Source organism: Chlorocebus sabaeus, chromosome 27 (genome assembly GCF_047675955.1).
Source record: "Chlorocebus sabaeus isolate Y175 chromosome 27, mChlSab1.0.hap1, whole genome shotgun sequence".
NCBI lineage: Eukaryota > Metazoa > Chordata > Mammalia > Primates > Cercopithecidae > Chlorocebus > Chlorocebus sabaeus.
Window position 1 is genome coordinate 40273661 of NC_132930.1, and position 26783 is coordinate 40300443.

The 26783-nt window shown below is 41.1% G+C and overlaps 1 protein-coding gene across 2 annotated transcripts in view; it reads left to right on the plus strand.

Annotated features, from left to right (window-relative positions):
* The window catches only part of CLNK (cytokine dependent hematopoietic cell linker), a 248402-nt gene that overhangs the window by 182015 nt on the left and 39604 nt on the right, over window positions 1-26783 (plus strand). For both annotated transcript variants that reach the window (XM_008017899.3, XM_008017900.3), the window contains exons 9-12: window positions 12768-12793; window positions 13007-13026; window positions 14431-14541; window positions 23067-23094. In XM_008017899.3, the coding sequence (XP_008016090.1) occupies window positions 12768-12793; window positions 13007-13026; window positions 14431-14541; window positions 23067-23094 (185 nt within the window). The remainder of the gene's footprint in view (window positions 1-12767; window positions 12794-13006; window positions 13027-14430; window positions 14542-23066; window positions 23095-26783) is intronic.

The window sequence follows — 26783 nt, forward strand, 5'->3', positions numbered from 1 at the left end:
AGTCCTGGAGAGAAATCAGATGAGAAATGAACTTTATAATTGCCATCTTATTCACAGTTCACTATGGGCATCCACCCTCACTGCTTTGACTGCAGAAATTTCTTCGACCATTATTCCACATATCAATATGTCTGTTTACCTCTATCTGTATGTTTATCTACCCTTTGCCTCAGTTCACAAAGATATTAGTTAATAAAAGCTTGAACAATAAAATAGAAGAAAATCTACATAGATGACATAATTAAAATAAAGATAAAATGTAAGATCCTCAGGCACACATCACTAAATTCTACTATAATTAAACAGTTAATTTGCCTCTGAGCTACCTGATAGTCTAAGCAAAAAGGGAATCAAGCTTCCTTATGTGATACGAATTTCCCATTACAAGAAACAAACCAGTTCCTCAGAGAGAGCAAGGAAAACACATTTTTCAGGATTGAGTTAGTGCTCTGTTTTATAGCGAATGTTGGGTCCCGTGACTACAAAAATATGAGCATTTTGTAAAGCAGACTTCAGTGAAAGCAAGGCTCATAGAGGTTGAGGTTTTTGCGGGTGGGGCAGGTTGTACAGAAGACTTCTTCAAGAAGAGTTATTTTATGTACAGCATCCTCGCCTACATTTCCATCACTGATGATTCCCCATTACTATCCAGAGCTCTAAGGTACCATATCTAGAACGAGGCTGGAAGGGGGGAAATTAATATGAATGCCCTCCCATTTTCGGATCAGGCATCTTGCTGAAAAATGCTTGGATGATTTATGTGTTTATTACAAAATTCTGTATTTTTGATGCAAACACATTCTCAGATAATTTATTCACTCTCACAAAAATGTCATAAAAAAACATATCGGTTGATTCAGTAATGGCAGAATTTTATGGTGATATTTTTCATCAAGTTGAGCAGTTATAGATTTATGTTAATGTACATTTTATGTCATTTTTCTTGCAATCATATTCTGACATTATCTGTAAACTGTCAGATTTCAAGAACTTATCTTCCCTAAAGCTTGACTTTTTGTTTTTCATTCCTAAAAATAGGTAAAAGTTTATTTGGAGGCAAAGTATTTAGAATACAAGTTGTGTGTGACAAACCACTTGCATTAACCATAGATCTAGAAGAAATCATCTTAGTTTCAGATAAGGATAGCTATAATTTTCAAATACAGTGTGGCTTATTTTTCTAGAGAAACCAAAGTTGAGAATAAAGGAAGCTAAATTGCATTTTCTCTTTGCTGTAGATGTGAACCAAGCACAAACTCTAAGCCAATTTCCTTTGAGGTGACAAGCATACATATACAAGAATGAATTTATAAAGAAATACAATACGCCTCCAAGAAAAGAAAAAAAAGAGAGAGAATTATGCATAGGCTAGTGAACCTGTATATCCAGAAACACAAGCTGATTGAAAGAAGCAAAGTAGAATTCCACAAAATGCCATCAAAAGACCTTTATACTAGTTTGCTTTTAGACAAGTTTAGATGCTGAAGAAATTAGAATCAGAAATGAGTTTAATCTGGGTCAATTCCCTCATTTTACATAAGGAAGCTTAGCAAGGGAAGTGGCTTGCTCAAGGCCATCAGCAAGTAGTCACAAGACCAGAGCCAAGGTTTATTCCACTATGGTAATGTTGCCAGGGTTTTCTGTGTTTGCTAGTGTATAAAATGCATTCTGCAAACTCTCCCTCTCATGTGGTAACGAACATCCCATTCATCCAGACTATACAAAGCGCAGAGCCAGAGTGAGTTGATAGATGATACTGCTCCCTAGTGGCAGAACTTGGCAACACACAATATTGCAATAATGACGAAATTTGGTATTTTCTATCCTTTGCAGAAATAACACGCCTGAGGTTGCAGAATTCATCAGAAACAAATGTAATATTATTCCCCTACCATTTTACATGTAAATGTATTTCAGCCACAACACATGGCTCAAAAGCAACAGAGACATTGATATAATGCTCATTCAAAGTTAACATTATTAACTTCATGAAATCACTCATTAATTGAACTGCAGAACAGTATTTTGTCTCACCACCACACAAGAAAAATAATACAGCTCAGAGAAAAGGAAAGGAATCTAACTGCTTGATGTAACAAATTTATTTTCTGATAGAGAAATATAAAGTAGGCAGAAACAGGAGACTGAAGAACAAGGTATTTAATAAAGAAAGCTCCAAAAAATTTATATGTCCCAAATAATAATTCCCCAACAGAATTGCAATGTACAAGAACTGCCTTTTACATAGGCAAAATATGGCCTTCCCCATGAAACCATTTCAAAACGGCTTGAAGTACATGCATAATGAAAAGCATTTTTTGTTTTCCTTGTAATGTTGGGGTGTTCACTGGAATCAACCATCCCAGTTTGCTCTGGATGGAGGGGTTCTTCAGAAGTAGGACATTCCAAATTAAAACCAGAGATATCTGGGGTAAACTGGGACAAGCGGCCTCTATACCTGCATGTCTTATGTGCAAGCCAGCAGAATGGAAGCGTTATTTTGTATATTTAATCAAAAGTTTTAAAATAGCAGCGTCTCCACAATCCAGCGCCTCCTTGAAACGGAGGCATAGCACCCCTCACAGATAATTGAGTTGATCAAGAGCCTCACCACCTTCCCAGGAAGCACACCCTACCTTTAAGAAGCCCCAGTTCTTTACTTTCAGCTAAATATGAGGAACAACGTCTTCCTACAACATCCTCCCATTGGTCCTTGCTCTAGATGAAATGAATGAAGCTCTAAGTAGCTCAAAGTACAGTTATCTGAAATTAATTGGGTGAGATGTTGAGAATCATATGAAATAAAAGGGAAGGCCAAGCACGGTGGCTCACACCTGTAATCCCAGCATTTCGGGAGGCCGAGGCAGGCGGATCACCTGAGGTTAGGAGTTTGAGACTAGCCTGGCCAACATGGTGACATCCCATCTCTACTAAAAATACAAAAAAATTAGCTGGCTGTGATGATGTGCACATGTAGTCCCAGCTACTCGGGAGGCCGAGGCAGGAGAATTGCCTGAGCCTGGGAGGCAGAGGTTGCAGTGAGCCGAGATTGTGCCACTGCACTCCAGTGTGGGCAACAGAGCAAGACTCCGTATCAGAAAAAAAATAAAATAAAATAAAATAAATAAAAGGGAAACTCTGGATGCACTAATCTTGAGAAACACTGAATTAAACAAAAATAAACAGATCTCTTTACTGCCCAAGTTTTTAGAGCATTGTGGATCTCCAAAACGGGGATATGGCATGGAGCATTGTAACTTAAGTGTCCATGGAACCTGTTTTTTCTTGGATCGCATTCTTTGGTCCATGCTCCTTAGAACACATTTTAGAAAAGCCTAGATTGACTCATATATTAGTTTCATTTCTAGGTTCACAGTACATTTCCTATTCTGAGTAGTTTCTCGGTTATAAATGATCCATTGTTTGGGACGGATATTCCTCAGTCTATGAAAGCCACATCTACAGGCGGCTTGTGAACGTAAATGCTTCCGCCCCTGCATGCTCTCCCCTCCTCTTCCTGCCAGTCCCTGGGGAAGGGAGGGACAGTGATAAGCTTGCCCTCTCTCTTCTCTACTTAGTTTTTCTAATGCCATATCCTACATCACAATGTGAAGAAAAGGCCATTAATAATAAACATGAAATTGGTATAGTAAAAGCTGCTTGTATGGAAAGGATAGAGAAGATTATAATGCAGGATGAAAATGGGCACACATGTAACCACCTGAAGGGTTCTTCCTGCCTACTGCATAAAGAGAGACCAGGGCACTGCCATAGAGAAAGAGTTTAATAGACACGAGGCTGGCCACACCACGTGGGAGATGTTCATACTCAAATCATCTCATTCAAAACTCACAGGTTAGGGGTTTTCAAAGGCAGTTTGGGGGAAGGGATGGGAGGGCAGGTAACAAGTGCTTGCTGCTGATTGGCTGGGGTGGAGATGAAATCATAGGGGTTTGAAGCTGTCTTCCAGCAGGTGAATTGCTTCTGGGTGGGGCCACAGGAAAGGGGCTGGCGGTAAGGTGGACCCACTGGGTTTAGGTGGAACCATGGATGTCAGACATGCATGCAAAAAACCGGGAAAGATAGCTCCAAAGGTCAATCGACAATAGTGGTGTTATTTTCAGGAATAACTGGGGAAATTGCATGTCTTATAACCTCGGGAGTAATGGCTGACAATCGTTTATGTCTGCGCCTTAGCTGGACTCAGTCTGTTCTTATCCCCCAGCCTGATGGCTTGCCATTAGCTTTACAAAAGTGGTTGACTTTTGGGCAAGGCCTATTATTATTTAAATTATAGCCTGAAAGTCTTCCAAAGTTAGCTTTGCCCAATAGCCCAGGAGTAATTAAGGGAAAGACAAGATGGGGCGTGAGTTAACTTAGCTTACTATTAATATTATAATTCTCGCCCGCGCACGGTGGCTCACGCCTCTAATCCCAGCACTTTGGGAGGCTGAGGCGGGCGGATCACGAGGTCAGGAGATCGAGACCATCCTGGCTAACACGGAGAAACCCCGTCTTTACTAAAAAATTAAAAAGTACAAAAAATTAGCCCGGCGTGCTGACGCAAGCCTGTAATCCCAGCTACTCGGGAGGCTGAGGCAGGAGAATTGCTTGAACCTGGGAGGCGGAGGTTGCAGTGAGCCGACATCACACCACTGCACTCCAGCCTGGGTAACCGAGTGAGACTCAGTCTTAAAACAAAAAAAAATTAAAATTCTCTCACTGATATAATCTTTGCAAAGGCAGTTTCACATAGAGGGGGAACATACCTTATTTCATCATAATTCAAACAATAATATTTAAAACCTCTTATGTACTCAACACTAGGGCTGGCTATTTAGTTGTTCCATGAGCCGTAAGCCCCATAAGAAGCACTCTGTTTCTATGTCTGTTTCACCAGCCAGACAATAAGTACCCGAAAGGGAGGGAGCACATCTTATTTACTGACAGTTACAACACTGCCCAACTGCTGCTGTGATCCTAGGACCCTTGGTTTAAAATGACCTCGTGCCTGGGCACTCAGCTGGCCCTGAGTCACATGACACCTTAGACGTGGAGGAGCCTGCAATCTGGCGAGTCTAAGTATTGTGGGAACTCAAAAAAGTGCATACTTAATTCTGCCTTGGAGGAAGAATTGTGTCTCCCAGGGACGCTTCCTAGGATATTTGACTGAGCTGTGAGATAGTGTCCTCTGGGAAGATGATTTGTGATATTCGGAAGCAGCTAAGACCCTGTGCAATGGTTCATGACTGTAATCCCAGTGTGAGCTACCATGCCAGGCTAAAGTGGGTGGATCACCTCAGTTCAGGAGTTCAAGACCAGCCTGGGCAACAAAGCGAAACCCCCATCACTACAAAAAATAAAAAAATTAGCTGGATGTGGTGGCACATACCTGCAGTCCCAGATACTCGGGAGGCTGAGGTGGGAGGGTAGCTTAAGCCTGGGAGGTAGAGGTTGCAGCGAGCTGAGATCACACGACTGCACTCTAGCCTGGGTGACAAAGTAAGACCCTGTCTCAGAAGGTGGTTGTATGAATTGAATGCTGGACTTGAAGACAAGTAGCCCCGGGTTCAAATCCCAGCTTTACTGCTTCCCAAATATGAGACCTACAGCAAGTAACTTCACCTCTCTAAATTTAGGTTTCCACATGTATAAAATGGAGAAAATAGCACCTACATCCTACAGTATTTGATGTCCTTAAAGGTGAAAACCAACACAAACCTATAGCACAGTTCTTGACACACGGTAGACATTCAGCAAAGGCATGTTGAACTGTGCTAGCAATGCCCCAGATTTTTCCTCCCTCCTTTCCCCTCTGCCTTCTCCTGGCACTGGAAAGTTTTCCAGATTCTCTCTCTGAAGGCCAAAGCCATCTCATGCTCTATGGAGTTTTTTCTTTAGCATATACAATAAATCATTTAGATGAATGTATACAAATAGGCTACGTGTCTCAATCACAGAGACCATGGTTTATGAAACACTGTTTTCCTGACAGCAAACACAGAGCACCAGATGGGGCACATGGTGGATGCGAAGTGGCCTCCTTGTCTGGGCTGACGCCTGAGGTTTGTTGTCTTACGGTGTCTCCTGGCCACAGAGATCAAAGATGCAGACACACAGAGTGAGGTTAAGAGCAGAAATTGTGTAGGCAAAAGAAAGAGAATAGCTCTCTGCTATGGAGAGGAGCCCCAGACAAATGGGTTGCTGATCCACAGTAAAACAGGGGGTTTTATAGATGAGCTAGTGGTGAGGCAGTGTCTGAGCTACACAGGGCATGAAAAACCAGTTAGGACCAGGTTTGCCATCTACATAGGGTGCGAAGCTCTGGCAGCCCCCACCTCAATCTTTTTTCTTTTTTTTTTTTTTGAGACGGAGTCTCGCTCTGTCACCCAGCCTGGAGTGCAGTGGTGTGATCTCAGCTCACTGCAAGCTCCGCCTCCCGGGTTCACGCCATTCTCCTGCCTCAATCTTATTATGCAGATGGGTTCTCAGCCTGAGCTTTTCCATGCTGCCCATTTCTTTCTTACTATACATGTGCTGACGAAAAAGGGAAGACGAAGATTCCATGGCAGACATGCCTGGCCCCAAGGCAGCCCTTTTTTCTTGGTATAGCTGCAGGCCTCCCCACCACACCCCCGCAAGCTTCCAACTTCCTTATCTATGTTTGCAGCTCGATCTTTCAGGCTGCTGTTTGTTGGAAAAGAAATGATTTCTTGGGCTGTTTTTTTTCTGAAAGGAAGTTCTGCTGTGGACTCTTTTGTCCTCACTATCTGCCTAAATAATTTCTTTCTATTTCCTGTATCAGATGCATAGCAAATATTTGTCAAATTAAATCTGCAATTTAGCCCATTTTAATAGTTCATTGGATAAGCATTACCTCTTAGTATGGTGTCCTAGGAGCACCTGGAGATGAGCCTGTGGCCTCAGTCACACATTCCTATTAGGTAGGGGCCTGTAGAAAGGCAAGTCGAGAAGCCTGGGTGACTTCTGGCCCCCTCTGTCCCTTTCTGAGCTTAGGCACATCATATTCCTTCGCTGGGCCTTAATATCCCATCTGTAGAAACACAGTAGAATCAGTGGTCCAGCATTTTGTGAATTTAAGGATATGATTCATACATACAAATCCAGCCACCCCACTACCCACATCATCCCCTCCTCTCCCTTCCTACATTCCCTGAGGCACCGAGATCAGGGGAAAAGATACCTCCCAGGCTTGTTTTGGAAAAATGTTCCTATCCCACGTCTCTCACTAACCCCAGCATGAAAGCAGTTGAAGTACATGTCCCTCAGAAAATGCATTTTCCGACCTTCTTTGAGGAGCTGTTAGAGCAGGCAGGTTTCTCTCACATCCTTTGCCTAACTTAGTTCCTTCCCATTGCAATCTAAACAATGGTTTCGGCAATGTACTGCTGCGATTAATTTCTGAAAGTTTCAGCAGACTTGTAGAGGTTTCTCAAACTGGCCTTGCCAAATACACATCTTTAGCCACTTGGAGTGTAAGTTGCTTCTTTGGACTCTCCCATAAATAATCATCAGGACACTATATCCTAATGGTTTGCTTTCATAAATCATAAAGCTCTTAGACACAATAAAATTTTTGATTGAGACCAAGTTTATCCAATTTCGTCCCAAGTCTGCATCTCTAATTACAGAACATTATACTTATGTTCTATTTCTGAAAGTATTGATTTGCATGATTGTATTTCATAGTTAAAGGGTATTACAGGCGGGGGTGGTGGCTCATGCCTGTAACCTCAGCACTTTTGGAGGCTGAGGCCAGTGGATCATTTGAGCCCAGGAGTTTGAGACAACTCAGGAGCCTGGGCAACATGGTAAAACCCCATCTCTACTGGAAAAAAAAAAAAAAAAAAAACTTAGCCGGGCATGGTGGTGCACACCTGTAATCCCAGCTACTTGGGAGACTGAGGCAGGAATCAAGAAAGCAGAGGTTGCTGTGACCTAAGACCACACCACTGCACTCTAGCGTGGGCAAGGGAGCCAGACTTGGTCTCAAAAAAAGGGCGGGGGTATTGCATATATTTACCACAAATTGAAGAGTAGCTAAGTGAAAAACAAATACAGAAGTCCTCCTTATCCTCAGTTTCACTTTCCACAGTTTCAGTTACCCATGGTCAACTGAGGTCTGAAAATATCAAGTGGAAAATTCCAGAAATACATAATTCATAAATGTTAATTTGCACGCTGTTTCTGAGCGGCACGACGAAATCCTGAGCGGTCCCACTGGAATCATTTCTTTGTCCAGTGTTTCCGTTGCGCTGTGTCCATTATCCACCTGTGAGTTGCTCAGCAGCCGTCCCGCCCATCAGATCCGCCGAATCGCAGTGCTTGGGTTCAAGTCACCCTTGCTCTACCTAATAATGGTTCCAAAGTGCATCAGAACTGATGCTGACAGTTCTGATTTGCCAAAGAGAAGATGTAAAGCGATTCCTTTAAGTGAAAAGGTGGAAGTTCCCAACTTGAAAAGGAAAGAAAAAATATTGTATGCTGAGGTTACTGGGATCTAAAATAAAAATGAATCTTCTATCCGTGAAATTGGGAAGAAGGAAAAAAAAAAGTGTGCTTGTTTTGCTGTCACATATCACCTTTATCATAGGTCTGTATATTTAGGAAAAGCATAGGATATATAGGGTTTATTACTATCCTCAGTTTCAGACATCCATCTTGAGTCTTGGAACATTTTGACTTAGGATAAGCGGGGGGCTACTGTAACTTAAGTGTACGTTTATGTAACTTTTTGTTTGTTTGGTTTTTTGTTTGTTTTTTTAGAGGGAGTTTTCGCTCTGTCGCCCAGGCTGGAGTGCAGTGGCCGGATCTTAGCTCACTGCAAGCTCCGCCTCCCGGGTTCACGCCATTCTCCTGCCTCAGCCTCCCGAGTAGCTGGGACTACAGGCGCCCGCCACCACACCTGGCTAATTTTTTTGTATTTTTTATTAGAGACGGGGTTTCACCATATTAGCCAGGATGGTTTCGATCTCCTGACCCCGTGAACCACTGCACCAGGCCTATGTCATGTATTTTTAATAATGGTTGTATCTAAAGCCAGTTCACAGAATTCCTGAAAGCTTAACAGCCATCCATTGCAAGATGGCACCAGCCACTCCAAAGAACGATCTCTTAACTCTTTTTCCTTCTCCAAGAGGCCTTACTTTAACCCTCCCAGAACACGGTGATATTGACAATGTCTTCATGGCTCCACCATAATAAGTTGTGGTGGGAACAGTTAAACTAAGGTCCATCGGATTCTGCAACCATGCTATGCCCACCTCAGTACATTGCCTCCCCAAAAGTAGTTACTTTGTGAGATCTGTCCTGAGACTGCAAAGCAAATGAGTCTCTGGGCAAATGGTGCTGATTGCACCTTATGACCACCAGGTGGCGAGCATGCCGGGCTTCTCCAAGAGTAAACTGGAGATGGGGAAGACTTCAAACAACTGTTTGGGTTCTCTTGTGTGACAGATAGAGAACTTTCCCTAGCATTTTAGAATATTTGTGTACTTCATTAGGAGGGTAAATTCCCATTTTCCCTCTAATTTTTCATACTATAATAATAGTAGTAACTGCAGCTGTGCATTAAGAACCATGCCTTGAAGTTCATCAATTCATTTATTCCACACATGAATTTTCATGAAGTATAAATAAGCACTTCTTACTTCTCCAGATGGGGAAATTCATTCACTCCTCAATCCATTTGTTTATTTCTAAACATTTATTAAGCACTTGCTATGATCCTGCCCATAATATGAACAGAATCAAGATTCAATCTTAACAAATTTCAGCTCCAAATGTCACCCTCCTTTAAATATCACAAATACTTGAGTTATTATTGCTTTATTAAATAAGGCCCCCAGATTTTAAGAAACTTGCTGGAATTATCTGAATTACCATCAAAGCCGTAAAATGGTAAACAAGTTACTTTGCTTGTTCAATCCAGTTTCTTTCACTTGCAAAGTTCTTTAAGTTCACCTTGACCTCTTACTTTGAAGGATTGTGGTTAGCTAAGCAATGATTAAGTGAAGCTCATGGTATGAGCACTTGCCAGTCGGCATATCTGATGCGGCTTGAAAGCCCTGTGGATTTGTGTAACTATTGCCGATATTATCCTACAAAGAAATCTTAAAAGGGAGGAAAGAATTCACAGAATCTTTATGTTACAACATCTTTATGAGAACAGGAAGAGGGACCTGAGCTAGCACATTAGCACAGTCAGCCCCCTTGCCACTTAGTGTCCCGCACCATCTTAGCAATCCTCAGAGTCCCCACCAGCAAGAAGGCTCTCATTACATGCACCGCTTTGTTCTTGGGCTTACTTAATTTCAAGTATTCTGTGTTAAGCAACAGAAAACGAACTGACACCACCTGAGGACCTTTGCCCTTGCTATTTTCCTCTGTCAGGAATCCCTTTCCCAAGACATCCACATGACATGCTCCCTGGCTGTCCTTAGGCCTCTGATTTCATCCCCTAACCACAGATGCCTCCTCAGACCAGCCTAAAACACAGTAGCCCCGGCTCCTACTCTCCGTGCCCTGCTGTCCTCCAATCTGCTTTATTTTCTGCATAGCATTTGTCATCACCTGTGAAGGTTTATTTATACTTTTGTTTATGTATTTCCTAGCTCCTGCCACTGGAATGTAAGTTTCATGGGAATAGCAACTTTATTTGTTGGTATTATACTCCCAATACCTACATCAATACATATATTAAAAATGAGTCCATGCCTGACACATACTACGTGCTCAATAATAAATCAATGAAATGAAAGAAGACAGATGTCCTATTCTACACTCACAACCCCTGAAGCAAACTGGATAGTTATCTTGAAAACCATAAATGGAATTTTCCTATTAAATTACAGGAACTGAGTCTCTTTATTGAATTCTTTTTCCAGCGAATTGAATTGATCCCCAATAGATATAGTGAAAAAAGACCTCTTGGAAAGCCAGCATCTAGTTTTGCAGGAAAAGTCATCAACCCAGGCAACAAGATGGTCCACCAGGGAGCTCTGGAGGTGAAGCCAATAAACAATAACATGAAAGGAAATTAATTTTATGTTTTCTAATTTTGTGCCTTAAGCAAGCATCATGTGGCCTAAGCTTTTTTGTGATTTCCTTGAAATAGTCAAAGATCTAATGTTAACTAGATTGCTGCTGTTGTTGAAGGACATCCTGGGTCATATTTTGGGTTTTTACAATGCCAAGGACATCAATTATTTCTGTGTGCAATCAGCGTATGGAATTCATATAAAGAAGTGAATCCTACCTATTTCAAAAGTGTTTTTCAAAAATGAAAACAGAAAGGAAGAATGGTAATTTTATTCTTATTCTTTGAAGTAATTATTTTAGATATGGAAGAGCCATTAAAATCATACAGACCAGTTTGTGCTGTGTTGCATTGTGTTGTGTTGTGTTGTGTTGTGTTATGTTGTGTTGTGTTGTGCCAGTTGGACTTTTCACCAAGAGGAATCTAAAGAGGAGGTGCAGTGGAAAGTGGGCCGAAGTTAAGCCCTTAATGACATGGGGTGGCCAACCAGTAACCAGTCCCCCTGCGTCCAGGCACCAAGGGACTTCCAGGGGAGAGCGCAGGGGGTTCTTCAGCACATGGTTTTTTAAAAATCACTGATTTAGCCCAACCTCCTTGTCTCACAGATGAGGAAAGCAAAGGAGGCTCAGTGCGAAGCCACCCAGCCAGTATTCAGTGGAGGTTTAAGTCTCCTGTAACAAGAGATAGACATTTTCTCACTGATTCCCCAACAGCCATATAAAATAGCATTTATTACACCATGCCCATTTTTAGAGATAATCAAACATTGCTTTTCCAAGGAGCCTTCTTCTGACAACCCAGACTAACTTAAGTCTCCCACATATTCATTTAATACTTTGTCCTTCTCTACTTGAAATCCTTATCAGATTGTTCATGATGCCTTCAGTGCAGGTCTACCCACTAAGGTATAAACCCTATGGCAACAGGGTCAGTGCCAGCCATCTTCACGGTCACATCACCAGAGCCAGAAGCTTGGCCTGTGAACACCCCAGCTAGGAGCACCTTGACAGGAAGGATCGAATTGTATTTGTCTTTTTATCCCAGTGCCTGGTACTGTGTTTAGCTCAGAGTAGAAGCTCAATAATTACATTGAGTCAAATTATGGAAATAAAACAACCTAAAGTTCAGACAAATCTGCTCCAGGCTCCACTTGGACTTTTTCTAGGGTTAATTGGCCTTGAGAAATTATCCCACGTAGTTTGTCCTTAGTTTTTTTCATCCATAACATAAAGAAGTTGGATTCTGGGGGTCTTCAGAAATTATTCAATTTTGAAAAATCTGTGATGCTATTTTCCTCTCCTTGGAAATACCCCACGAAGGTGGTAGGCAGGAAATGGAATTGTGTATGTACACACACACACACATTAAGTTTAAACAGGAATCAGTGGTTTCAAGGGGACCATAAGAGTCACACAACGTGCAATGAAATCTTCATTCTACGATTTACTTGCTGGGTGAGTGCAGGTGAGATATTTAACTTCCCTGTGTGTCAGTTTCTTCATTAACAGAACAAGGGTGAGGATATAATAAGACCACATAACTAAAGTGTTTAGCATTATTCTGGGTATCTCATGTGATCTCAACAAATATTAACTGACATTATCACCAATATTATTACAAATCAAAATGATTTTCATGTAAGTGTGTATAAAATCAATGCTTGATGACATTTTCCATAAATTCACTGGTATTTCTTCTTATGTTTTAGAAGACACATCCATAAGAAAGAACAAGGTAGGAGAAATCATGAAAATGCATTTGTTATTCATTATTTACTTTAGAAGCCTAGCGATATAGACAATGCAAAAGTTCAGATATCTCTTGAAAAATATGTCCTATAAGTCTGGTCAAAATTTGTAATTTCTATTTGTAAATCAAAAAACTGTTAACCATTGGCCCTGCTCACAGAACAATAAACTTAATTCAGGTTTCTCTTTTCTTTTTCAGGTTCCTTTACCACCTCCTCGGTAAGATACTTTAAAATAGCATTTTATTTCACTATGCACGGAAATCATTTGTGCCAGCATCTGAAAAAGAGAAACACAAACATTTGACATTGAAAATCTAATATGATTTCAGAGTGAGAGATGGATATAGAAAAAAAAAATAATATGAGATATTCAATGAACAAGATTAAACAAGCCTTCATCCATCTATTTAATCATTTATTCATTCATTCACAGTTATCTATTCAATATACCTTCACTCGTTATTTCTTGATGAATGTATTCCTCTCCTGTTTCTTTCTGTTCCTCTCCTTTCTTTCAGTACAGAAATCTGCTGGATGATATTGCTGGGTATACTACTGGCAGGCCTAGATTCATATGAAAATGGGATATGCCCTCAGGGAACTTACAACATATTAAGTATATATTCATGTGATATATATATACACACACATATATGATACATATATAAATACTATTACATTTACACATATCTGTGGAGAAAAGAGCAACAGACAGCTGCAGAGGCTCTGAGTGACTGGCCACTCTTGTTGCTCTATCTGGGACCCCTGAGCACCTCTACCATAGCATGCATTACACACTCTGCCAATCATTTCTTCACCTCTCTGTCTTCCCTGCTAGAGGGAAGCAGCTTAAACCAAAAATCTACCAAAGTACCTGATATACTTTATGAACAAATGAGTGAATGGGTGAATAAAATATGAGTGAGGCATTCACTGACTTTCAAACATTTACATACATATATATATATATATATATATATATTTTTTTTTTTTTTTTTTTTTTTTTTTTTTTTGGAGACAGTCTGGCTCTGTCGCCCAGGCTGGAGTAGAGTAGTGTGATCTCAGCTCACTGCAACCTCTGCCTCCAGGGCCCAAGTGATTCTCCTGCCTCAGTCTTGTGAGTAGCTGGGATTACAGGTGCATGCCACCGTGACTGGCTAATTTTTGTATTTTTAGTAGAAACGGACTTTTGCCATGTTGGCCAGACTGCTCTTGAATTTTTGACCTCAGGTGATCCACCCACCTCAGCCCCCAGAGTGCTGGGATTACAGGCGTGAGCCACCGTGCCCAGTCATTTTTTAAAATATTTCTTTGGGTAGTTCTAAAAACCCAGATCTGCCGGTCTGGGATGAATGGAAGGCTGTTATCATTTTCTCCACAGGCCTCCTAAAGCCAAAACAGGCGCACTATGGAGGAGCACGTTGACTCCCTATAGAAAATTATATCACGCCCTTTAGAAAACAGTGCCAGACCTGACCAGTCTGCTCTGTAGTTAGCATCCAAAAACTAGCATTTTCAACCCAAAGCTGGGGACGCAGGGGGCAGAGCAGTGTGGATTCAGGCCTGAGGCGTCACTGCTGCCACAAACCTTCTCAGGATCCTACTGCGACTCTCCACACAGGCCTCTCATCACACTTCCGAAGCAGTACCAGCCCTTGCCCCCTGAGCCGGAGAGCAGCAGGCCACCTTTAGCTCAGAGACACACCTTTCCGGAAGTCCAGAGAATGCCCAGGTGAGAGAGTCATCATTAATGGTGAAATGACCAGCAAGAGTGTGGGTGTGGGGGAGGGGGACAAGGAAAACCAACCAAAGTACCTGTCAGAGCAGGCTCCCTAATGGGTGGGGAGTGTTTTGGTCCATTCAAAGACATAACCAAGACTGGGTAATTTATAAAGAAAAAAGTTTTAATTGACCCACAGTTTCACATGGCTGGGAAGCCTCACGAAACTGACAACCATGGTGGAGGCGGAAGCAGGCATGTCTTAGGTGGCAGCAGGTGAGAGAGCCTGTGTCCAAAGCAAACGGAGAAGAGCCCCTTATAAAACCACCAGATCTCATGAGAACACATGCAGTAACACGAGAACAGCATAAGGGAAACCGCCGCCTGATCCAGTCACCTCCCACCAGGTCTCTGCCTCAACACCTGGGGATTACAATTAAAGATGAGCTTTGGGTGGGGACACGAAGCCTAACCATGTCAGGGAGGAACCAGTTATACCTAGAGGAAAACAGTCCTAGAAACCTGTGGTTTGATTCTTTGCAGGAAATACCGCTTCTCTGTAAGAAAATGAGTTATTGAAAGAATTGCTCACTTGCGGCCTGAATTAGTTTATAAAGAAAATGTCAAATGCCAGAACAGAATCAGCATATTTTATGTAAGAACTGAAAGGGGATTCAGATTATTCCAGGACCAATATTGGCCCCCAGCTTCCCATTACCCAGGCTGGAGAAATATAACCATGCTTGAAAACTCTTTTGTCAAAAACATTATTGCCTTTATGAAAAATAAATATAATAAACCATCCCTCTGGTATTAAGCACTGATGACGGCTCCTTGTTCCCAAACGTGTGGGACATTTGGCAGCTGGTGCTAATCACAGAATGCGACAAACTCGAGTGAGCATATTTCATTTGCCCAAAAGAGTTTAAATTTCCAAAATTACCTTATTTTGAAAGTCAGAAAAGAGATTAGCATTTCCTTCTTGTTTCTGCATAGAATGAAGGATGCTTTCTTATTTTTCATCCTTCTTCAAGCTTGCATCAGCAGTGTGGGGCACAGGCATTATTTAGTGAGAAAGCATTTCTCATGGATACAGAAACTCAGGATATCAGACTCATTTTGAGCTTCTATGGGAAACCCATTAATCACTGATTCTAATGGGGACCATTAAATAGCCTGAAATGTCATTCCTCCTTCTGTGGCGAATGTCTCTTCACCATGTCCTCCACTATAGCCCCACACAAGCATAAGTTTTCCAAGAAACACCTTCCTTGTTGTCTTTCCCATGGAATGCCCTCTCTTTTCTGTCCCCCTTTCAACTGCCATGGCAGCATGGGAAGGAACAGAGGCTCTCAAGTCTGGATTCAAATGGTTTGGGTTTGTATTAGTTCTCACATTGCTATAAAGAAATATCTCAGACTGGGTAATTTATAATGAAAAGAGATTTGATTGGCTTACAATTCCATAGGCTGTACAGGAAGCATGATTCTGGCATGTGCTCAGCTTCTAGAGAGGCCTCAGGAAACTTACAATCACGGCAGAAGGCAAAGGGGAAACAGGCTTGTCTTACATGGCAGGAGCAACAGAGTGAGGGGGCAGCTGCTATACTCCTTTAAACAACCACATCTGGCAATAACTCACTATCATGAGAACAGCACTGAGGGGATGGTGCTAAATCATTCATGAAGGATCCACCCTCGTGATCCAATCATCTCCCACCTCCAAAAGTGAGGATTACACTTCAACATGAGATTTGGGTGGGGACACAGATCCAAACTATGTCAGGGTTGAAATTTAGATTCTACTGCTCATGAATGATGGATCTGGGGAAGTGATTCTAAATTACGGGTGACTTTATCCTCCCTCTCCCCATTGGACAGTTAGCAATGTTTGGAGACATTTTTGGTTGCAGCATCTTGAATAAGCGATGCTACTGGCTGCTAGAGAGTAGAGGCCAAGGAGGCTGCTGAGCATCCGACAGTGCACGGGACTGCGCCACAACAGAGAATAACCTTAAAAGGTTCATATTGCAAAGGTTGAAAAACTTTGCCCTAACACTTCTAGCAAAGTACTGAACTTTTTCCAAGCCCAAGGTTTTACTCTGCAGTAAAGAACAGATAATATTAATATCTACCGCCTACCTCATGGGCTAAGGTGAGAATTAAATGAGGTGATTCCTATAAATTGCTTAACAATGCTTGCCCAGTACCTATTTTTAACCAACATTTATTGCACTTTTATTACCTTGGGCCCATGGGTATCTATGTTACCCCATATAATATAACAAGTTAACATGTCTGATTCTTCTACCCCAGGAAGGGGTGGAGGAGGAAATGACTCATTTCAGCACCCATATAACCTGGCACAGTGCCTGAAATATAGTAGATGTTGGATAAATATAAATTTCCTTCTGCAGCTTTCAAAGGAACCTATCCAGACTAGGAGTAAGCAGATTTGCTCTGTTTTGATTTCCATTTTCAAAGAGTGAGAAACTGGGAAGCAACAGTAATAACAGACCATCCAACCCGTGAAGCTGTGTCATCAGAATTGGAAACGTGAAATGCAGCATTCCTAAAACTCCTGGTCAAATAGTCTAATATGTAAAGGACTGATCCAACCTCAGAGAAGTAAGCAGACAGAAAATAGGATCAATAAAATACCGAGACTGGGCATAATGGCTCACGCCTCTAATCCTAACACTTCGGGAGACCGAGGCAGGCGGATCACATGCGGCAAGGAGTTCAAGACCAGCCTGACCAACATGGCGAAACCCCATCTCTACAAAAATACAGAAACTAGCTGGGTGGGGTGGAGCATGTCTGTAATTCCAGCTACTCTGGAGACTGAGGCATGAGAATCGCTTTAACCTAGGAGGCAAGGGTTGCAGTGAGCCAAGATTGTACCACTGCACTCCTGCGACAGAAGGCGACGGAGGGAGACTCTGTCTCAAAAAAATAAATAAATAAACTAAAATAAAATATTGAAGATGATAAGGTTGTTCAGTGTGGAGAAAAAAGAATTTTATCTTCTTTCTGTTTCCTCATGCTGAAAAGAACAGTATCTTGGGACCCGGTAGCAATGAGTTTGGATCCCAGTTGAGCCACTTTTGGCTGTACGATTTCAGAAAAGCTCTTTAACAACTCTGAGTTTTGCTTTTCTTATTTATAAGAAGAAAATAACCATCTTCATGTGATAAAATGATGATGAGAAGGCATGCCATTCCTGTAAAGTGCCTAGGATAATATCTGTCACAGCCAGGAAAAGAAGAAGAAAAGAAAAAGCAAGCAAGAGAAGGAAGGAAGGGAAGGGAAGGAGGGAAGGGTAAAGAAACCCTGCTTCTCCCATGTGTTCTCAGCAGAATTGGGTATCCAGCATCCATAACCATATGTTTTTCTAGAAATAGAGACTGTATTTTTTTCTTTTTTGAGGTGGAGTCTCCCTCTGTTGCCCAGGCTGGAGGGCAGTGGCGTGATCTTGGCTCACAACCTCCGCCTCCCAGGTTCAAGCGATTCTCCTGCCTCAACTTCCTGAGTAGCTGGGATTATAGGCACACGCCACCACACCTGGCTAATTTTTGTGTTTTTAGTAGAGACAGGGTTTCACCATGTTGGTCAGGCTGGTCTCGAACTCCTGACCTCATGATCCCCTGCTTCGGCCTCCCAAAGTGCTGGGATTACAGGTATGAACCACCACGCCCAACCAGAGGCTGTATTTTATAGTACAGTGGATCTCATCCTGGCTTTACACTAAAATAATTAGAAAGCTTATTTTAAAGCACTATCCCTAGTATCTATTTTAATTGCTCTGAAGTAGGACCTGGGCATCAGAATGTTTAAGGCTCCTCCAGGTGAAGCTAATATGCAGACAGGGCTAAGAACCCAGAGGGAACCAGGTTGGAGGAATACATCCACTACAAAAGCTTTGAAGGTATTTCAGCCTTATCTATGCCCAGGTTTCCAGAGTGTAACATAATGCTCACTCGATTGGCAAATGTGTCCCTCTGTGGGCCCGAACCACACCAGTCTATTGGGTCACTGTCTTGGTGGTGCTGACATCTTTAGAAGTTGGCATTTGATGTCTCTGGGGTTCCTGTAGTTACAGTTTACATTTATTTAATCGTTTTTAGATGTGATGAGAATTGTGCTGGATCTCTTCACCAAAACACCTCAAGAGAGTAATTCTATTTTCTCTTATCGAATTTTTCCAGCAGCCCTGTAAAGTATGGTTTCCTAAGCTTCGGAAGAGTAAAGTGCCAAGCCCAGTGGATGGCACACGTGCTCAGTAAATAGTACTTGCATATTCATTGGGCACCTAAGGTCACCATGCTTCAGAGAAGTTAGGTCACTCAAAGTCACAGGGTTGACATTTGACTATTGATGGGGCAAAAACTTCCACAGCCCCATAGCAGACACTGGGGTTACCATGATACATGAGATGGCTTTGCTTCTGAAAGAGAGATGTGCTTTCAAATTCATTTTTAGCAGGGCCCACATGGGTGGTAACAGCAGCATTAGTGATGCCCAAGTCCCATGTAATCAACCACATAAGGATATTGCTCTGAAAACAGAAGGAACATTGGCAATCAAAGCTTCTGCAGCCGAACCATGCAGCTAAGTGCCTGCTCCGTCTCTGCCAGCTGTTGGTAAGGCACTGTGAGTGAAATGAATTGCCTTCCCTAAGGCAGAGGCCATGATTTACATCTGGCAATCAACTGTATCAATGGCAGGCAGTTAGACAGCTGCAGCCCTTTGCAGCAGGCTGTGCTCACCCTGGATGGTCTTTGTGGTTCCAGCTATTGTGTTTCAGGCCCCATTTGTCTCTGCCAGCTCTGCTATTCTCTTTTTTAAAGCTAAGCCTTGGTTCCACAAAACAATTACTGAATTGAAGCACTTCAGTAAAGGAAAACGTCACCCCAGTCATTCATTGACAACTCAAAACCAGAAGAGAACTTCGAAGTTTGGAGAATGTTCGTTGGACATTCTCAACCACTTACGCACCATTATTATGATTTTTACAATATCCATGTACTTAATTATTTTTTCTGCCCTGTTCATTTTTTTCAACTTAAATAAATTTACTTAAAAGAAATACATATAATTATTATAAACAACTTCAATACAGATAGCTTCCAACCAAAACTTTGAGCTCTGGGGAATTTTCCCTCTGATAAAAGGGAAGGTAAGCAAATATTAGAAAGGTGTTTCATATCTACTTAACCACTCCATTAAGCCTTTCTCCTTGACATAATCTGAAAGACAATTAAAAAGGGGATAATTTTTCTTCTACGAATCCATTGCAATTTTAATACCATGGTCCATACACCAAATAAAATCATCCTGAGTAACAGCAAGAGTAATCAACATTTTCTGAGTTTTAACTACACACCAGGCCTGGTTTGGAGTTTTATATATGTTCACATTCATTTAGTCTCACAACAGCACTGTGAAAAAAGCAATATTACTATCTCCAATTTACTGATAAAAATTAAGAAATTGAGAGTTCATTGTTCCATATATCCTTTAAGCTCCAGTACACTTAATGGCCCAAGGTGGGGTTCAGCCAAAATATAATTTAAATGAAGCACCCAATATTTAAGAAACAAAACATCCACTTGCCTAACGATGGCTTTCCTTTTTTTTTTTTTAAGTAGAGACAAGGGTCTCACTAACACTCCTGTCCAGGCTGGTCTTGAATTCCTGGCCTCAGGCAGTCCACCCGCCTTGTCCTCCCAAAGTGCTGGGTTTACAGGTATGAGGCAACACGGCCAGCCAGTTTTCCCTTTACAACCAGCAATGCTGGCATCACATCAATTCAAGCAATCTCTATCGCAAAAATATATGCTCTGATGATTTGGGAAGCGAAAACAAAAAATCTTTATAGATATCAAGAAACCATGGTCTTTTAAAAGAGAAAGTGTGGTTATAGAGATATACAGATTTCTATCTATGAATGGAAACTATTGATTTTAAAGTATAAACATTATAATTATTGTTTTCCAAGTTGTTGCCGTTGGGGGAAACTGGATATAGGACACACAGGAACTCTGTATTATTTCTCACAGCTGCATGGGAATCCATCATTATCTCAGGATAAAAAGTTTAATTTCAAAGCATATGTGAACATTAAAATGTTCTGCAAATGTAGAGTGTTACTTCACTCCAAATAGCTTTCACATCACATGCTTTCATTAGAATCTTCAGCAAATCTCCTCACTACTCTCTGGATTTACCAATTTCACAGGTGGGAAAACAAAGCTTCAGAGAGAGAATTTAACTTATCCAGGGTGACAGAGCCCACAGATGACAGAGCAAGAATCAAATTCAATTCATTTAAAACTAAGCCAAAAACTAAGGGATTCCCAGGAAGGCCTATATTTACAGTAAAAGGTAATATCTTTATATTTATAATGAGGACCTCTTATGCATAGGAAAAAATGCAAAAAAAAATTAATGACTATGGTTTTTTTGGCCATCTTCAGCAGACAGAACTTGGACACACATGTGTTCAAAGCTCTTAAAGAGTAAGAAACTCTTGTCTGCACAGAAATGGCTTCTTACAATCACTTAGGTTCTCAGTTAAAATTCCATTTATTAAAGCTGCAAATTCCAAACCCAAGCTTTCCTGAAGCCTCAGATTTCCATCTATAAAGTGTATTGCTCTATTTATAAATCAAGTGATTTTATCCAAACAGAAAGACAATCACTTTGCTTAGTCTTCAACAAATGTTCAACCAACTCAAGTTAAATAGGTTAAAGAATCTTAGTAAAACTGTTTAACGAACTCATTTAAATCTCCTTAAATATTTGAAATACCTTTATAAATTCAATTTCTTTGATTTTTAAGTACTTCTAATGTTGACAGGGTAGGTTTAAATACTAGCCAGCAAAACTTTAACACTTTCTATAAATCCAAGAAAGTAAATGTATAAATACAGAAAATTGTAATTTCTCTTAAACAGTTCAAACTCTTTAAAATGGAGACAAACACATCTTGACACTTGGAACTTCAAATCTGCATTTTAAATTGAAGCCATACAGCCAATCTTTCAGTATCCTTAACACGCTGGCTTCTTAAACATTAAATACTGAGATTAGCCACATTTTAACCCCAAAATAATTAATACTCTGGGTGTTTGTTCTACTTCATTACCTCTATTCAAATCTCTTTGTTTTCTCAGGTTTCCAGCTAAAAGGGGGAGGGAGGGTGTAAGAGGTAAGAGGGTAAAACCGTGGAACCTTGGGACCCTTGCCTTTTGCTTCCAGGATCTAGCATCTGAGCACTGTTTGTTTCTGGGATACTGATACAGCCTGACTCCTAAAACTCTAGATCAATAGCCTTTACCTGTGATCAGTGTTGCATGCTTAATAGTCCCATATTCTTCACATCCAGTGTTTTCACTGACGGATCTGGGGAGGTGGAACATATACCCTCATTCCACACCCTTCATAGTTTCTTCACCAAACTTTGACCACATTCTGACAACAACGCACATTGAATGCCCAACAGTGTTATTTTTATTTGTTTGTTTATTTATGTATTTTTTGAGACACAGTCTCGCTTTGTCACCCAGGCTGGAGTGCAGTGGACGATCTCAGCTTGCAGCAACCTTTCCACCTCCTGGGCGCAAGCTACTCTCCCGCCTCAGCCTCCCGAACAGCTGGGACTACAGGCATGTGCCATCACGCCCAGTTAATTTTTGTATTTTTAGTACAGACAAGGTTTCACCATGTTGGCCAGGCTGGTCTCGAACTTCTGACCTCAAGTGATCCGCCCCCCTCAGCCTCCCAAAGTGCTGGGATTCCAGGCATGAGCCAAGACACCGGGCCCCAACATTGTTACTTTTTTATTTCTAGCAATTCTCACATTAACACTCCTAAGTACTCTTGTTGCCATTTTGAAGATGAAAAAAAAAGGAGGTTTAGAGAAGTTAATTGACTCGCCAATAGAATGAAAAGCTTGGAGTTTATTTAGAGACCTTTCCAAAATTCACATTATTCAATTCCATGTTGGATTTTTTTTCTCTACCACTCAATTTCATGTTTTGTTTTGTTTTTTTTCTCGTGTCTGAAATCTCCGTTCTTTATCAGCATTCTTCTCTTACACTTGCCTTCCTGGGATCCCACTGCCCCTGACAGCTTCATATTGAAAACTCTTTACGTTCCCTCAAAGTAAAAAACTAAAAGCTTTAAAACCAAGTTGATAATAGGTCTGACTGTGCTAATGAAACTTGACATAGGAAATGAAACGTCAAGAGAAATGATGTTTTTTTAAATTTCTCCCAAAATGAGATGCAAGTTTATTCATGTCATTTCTATCACCACCTTTTATTTTGGCTCTTAACTTTGTCTTTTCCTTAGAAAATTATGAGAAAAATAACCTGGCTTTAGTTTTATGGAAGAGGGATAAATATCACACTGGACGATGGGCTGTTAATTTGGCAATGAAAATGTAATCAAAGGTTTGTAAGGCTTAGAATGATTTTATCTTGGTCATTATGAACTGTGTTTTATGTAACACCATATTTCTTTTTCTTGCAGTCAGATAAGCTTAAGGGACTTAAGTGAGGTAAGTAGCAATTTTATCCTTGGATGCAAAGAAGGGAATTTTGAGGCATTAAATGTCTGCAATAGGCAAGATTCTATTTGCTTCAGATACTTACAGTTAATTCTGACAGTAACTATGCTCAAAATGCATTAGTATCTCTATTTTAAAGATCAGAAAGCCAAAGTAAAACAAGCTTAGCTCCAGATTTTAAACCAAGATCCTGTTTGGCCACCATGGTCATTCAGGGTTCGTTGGTATAAGAACATGCCCAGTTCCACATGGAAGATATGCAGTATCGACTGATGGCTTCCAGCCTCCAGTATTACAGAAATCAAGTGTTAGCAATAGTATTGCTCTTTGCTATTTGCCCTTCATAAGAAAGATAGGAATGCAAAGTAGAAGGAACATGAGATTCAGAGTTGCACAAGACCTGGGTAGGAATCCTGCTCTGCCACCTACTCGCTTTGTGAACTTCAGAAAATGCTCCTACTCATCCCAGTTTCTGTTTCCTCAGCCATACAATAGGGATGGGGGCTGGGTGCAGTGGCTCACACCTGTAAGCCCAGCACTTTGGGAGGCCGAGGTGGGCAAATCATCTGAGGTCGGGGGTTCAAGACCAGCCTGACCAACATGAAGAAACCCCATCTCTACTAAAAATACAAAATTAGCCCGTTGTGGTGGCGCATGCCTGTAATCCCAGCTACGCTACTCGGGAGGCTGAGGCAGGAGAATCGCTTGAACCTGGGAGGTGGAAGTTGCAGTGAGCCAAGGTGGTGCCATTGTACTCCAACCTGGGCAACAAGAGAGAAACTCTGTCTCAAAATAAATAAATAAATTAAATAACTAAAAATAAAATAGGGGTGGATACACTCCTGTGCAAAGTTGATGTGATAAAGTCAAAAGTAAGTAGTGCACAAATGGCCAGGTGACCAGTAGCGGCTCAATAAATGGCATAAAAGACATGTGAGATACAAGTTGTAGTAGAGCCTTCCAAGGGTATTGATTCCCTTCAGTGCCCAAAGAGAAAGTTCCCTGCAAGGCTAGTGGGGCTACCATGACTGATGGAAAGACTGTCCAACAACACAAGTGGCCTCACCTCACTCCCACTGGATTCTAAGGAATTTTGTTCTTGTCTTTGTGTTTGATCAATGCTCTTATCTAGATCTTAGACATGAATTTCTTTCCTTGCTTCATTTGTTGGTTTTGTGAGAATGTTAAAATCAAAAAGTCACATTTCCAGCTTGTCACTGAAACAAGACATTTATTACCTCTAATCTCCCTAATCCACAAGACAATAATGTCAAGAAAGATAACATACATAACCACTTGATGAGAAAAACAGTTCTGGTTCCACTGAGGACTTCACCAGGCTCATGCTCTTCTGGGAGGGGGTGCACTTCCTTAGTGTCACCTGGAAGGAGCAGGCTGGGGTGTTGCTCGGCTGCTGGGGGAACCCGCACATCCAAGGTGCCTGAATCCAGGACTCTGTCCCCTGCTTCCTATAAGCTAGGCTTAGGTATCTCGAATAGTAGTTGGGTGCTGCTCACGATGACCTCAAATCATAACCTGTTGGTCAGTCTGCGAGGACAGTAGGCCTCCCAATCACAAACAAGCAAAAAGGAATTGGGAGACGGGGGTCAGCCTTAGATGGCAGGAAATGTGCAGAACTGTTTGTTTTCTTTGCAACTTTAGTTGGCATTCTGCTAGAAGTTGATATCATCTAAAGAACAAGAAGGTCTAGTGGAAAAACACATTGTTGCTCCTTATCTTTTGCCAAGACACTTCCCCATTGTTTGTTTGGGCTGAGATTCAAGGCCATTTCTTCATAACAAAAGCCCATCAGGGCAAGCTGTGCTTGTGCCTGCACTCAGTGCTTGCTTGAACACTGTCTTGTGGACTAGAATCTTTTACGTGCTAGCTGCCCCCACTCAAATTCACATGGCATTTTATAGTTGTATTGTCTCATTTTATAGTCACAAAGCCTTAAGAGAAAAACGAAACTCCAGAGAGGTGGCAAAGAGTCCTCACAGCCGGGAGGAGATAGGACCAGTCCTGGAAATCCCCAAGTCTAGGTGTCTTCCCCACCGCCGTGTCTCTCTGCCTTAAAACATACAGAAATAGCTCTGAACTAAAATAACTAAAAAGAATATGGAAGGAAGCAATGAAAGGAGGGGGCAGAGAAGGTGAAAGAAAAGGAGGAAGGAAAAGGGAAAGAGGGAGGAGAAAGGAAAAGAGGAAGAAGTAAGAGGGAGACAGGTAATAGAGATACTACTATTTAACTTGACTATGTTTATTTTCTAACAATAAAAAAGTTACAGAAGAAAAATGAGTGATTTCATGCTACTTTTCTAACTACATTTGATTTTAAATTCAGAGCCCTCAAGCCAAAAGTTGGTTGGTCTCAATTAAATAAAACAACTGCTCCCCCAGATAGAGGGCTTCTCTGCACTCTTCGCGTCTCTTCTTCCCCTCACCGTTGACAAGCCTGAGAGCTGCATAGGATTGAGCACTTTGAACAGCCAGGTTCAAAGTCCTGGGGGAGACTCAGTAGGGATACTTTCAAACCACTCACTAGAATGGATTCATTACTCTTTTTACTTAGCCTATAGAGTTTCTTTGATTTTCTGTCCATAATGAAATGTATGTCCTCTTTCCAGAATCCTAGGGAATGCCAAAGTCTTTGAAATAAAAAGTCTTCTCTGTTGGCCAGCTTCAGAGGGAGGCGTACAATGCCTCTCTAAGCAATTTGTTGCCAAAAGTTTCTTATCTGTGAAGCAACTATGAGTCAGGAGAGCTGGGCTCAGGGTTAGCTTAGCCTTCAGATGACTGCGGGAATCTAGGAGAATGGCATGACCCTTTGGGACCTCATCTGTAAACCAACTGTTTTTAACATTTAATGGACCTCACACCACTTTGAAAATTTGATGAAAGGTATAATAAACCTTTCTCACCCCAGAAAAACAAAAAATATATACATACTTAGAGAGAAAAAAAGTTAGCTTTTCATTTCAGAAGGTTCATGGACCCCACTAGACCATTCAATAATCTATTTCATCCCCCTGGTTAAAGCAGTTCTCATCTAAATGATACCTGAGGTCTTCTTCAACTGATGCAATATATACATGGACTTCCTAAAATTATTTGCAGTTAAATAAATACTGCAGCAAACACTGTACCTACTGTAATGCTTTTTGCTTCTTCAAGGGTAGAGTAGAATAGGGCCCAAAGATACAAGCCCAATAAGCATGAAGATTTTCATAATGAAGAATGATCAAGAATTCTACCACCATAAGGAAGGAAAGAGAAAGAAAATGTTTGGGAAGATAAATGGCTACATTTAAAACGGATAATGTGAATATTTCCATGCTTATTTTAAAAAATAGAAATTTCAGAGCAAGTATAAAGAAAAAATTAACCATAGCCTTATTGCTTAAGTACAACCTTTAATATTTTATCATATTACTTCAAATCATTCCTTCTGCATACACACAAATATACATGGATATAAAATATAATCGCATAAAAATATATCATGGGTCCATTTTTTATTCCAAACTTTAAATGTAACATGGATGCATACTTATAATCTTATTTCATTCTCTATATAAATACATATAGTGTCTTTATAATATTCCAATAAGTGAGTATAGTACCAAAATTACTGGGCACGTAGATTGTTTCCAGTGATTTAACTCTGTAAAAGGAAGGAT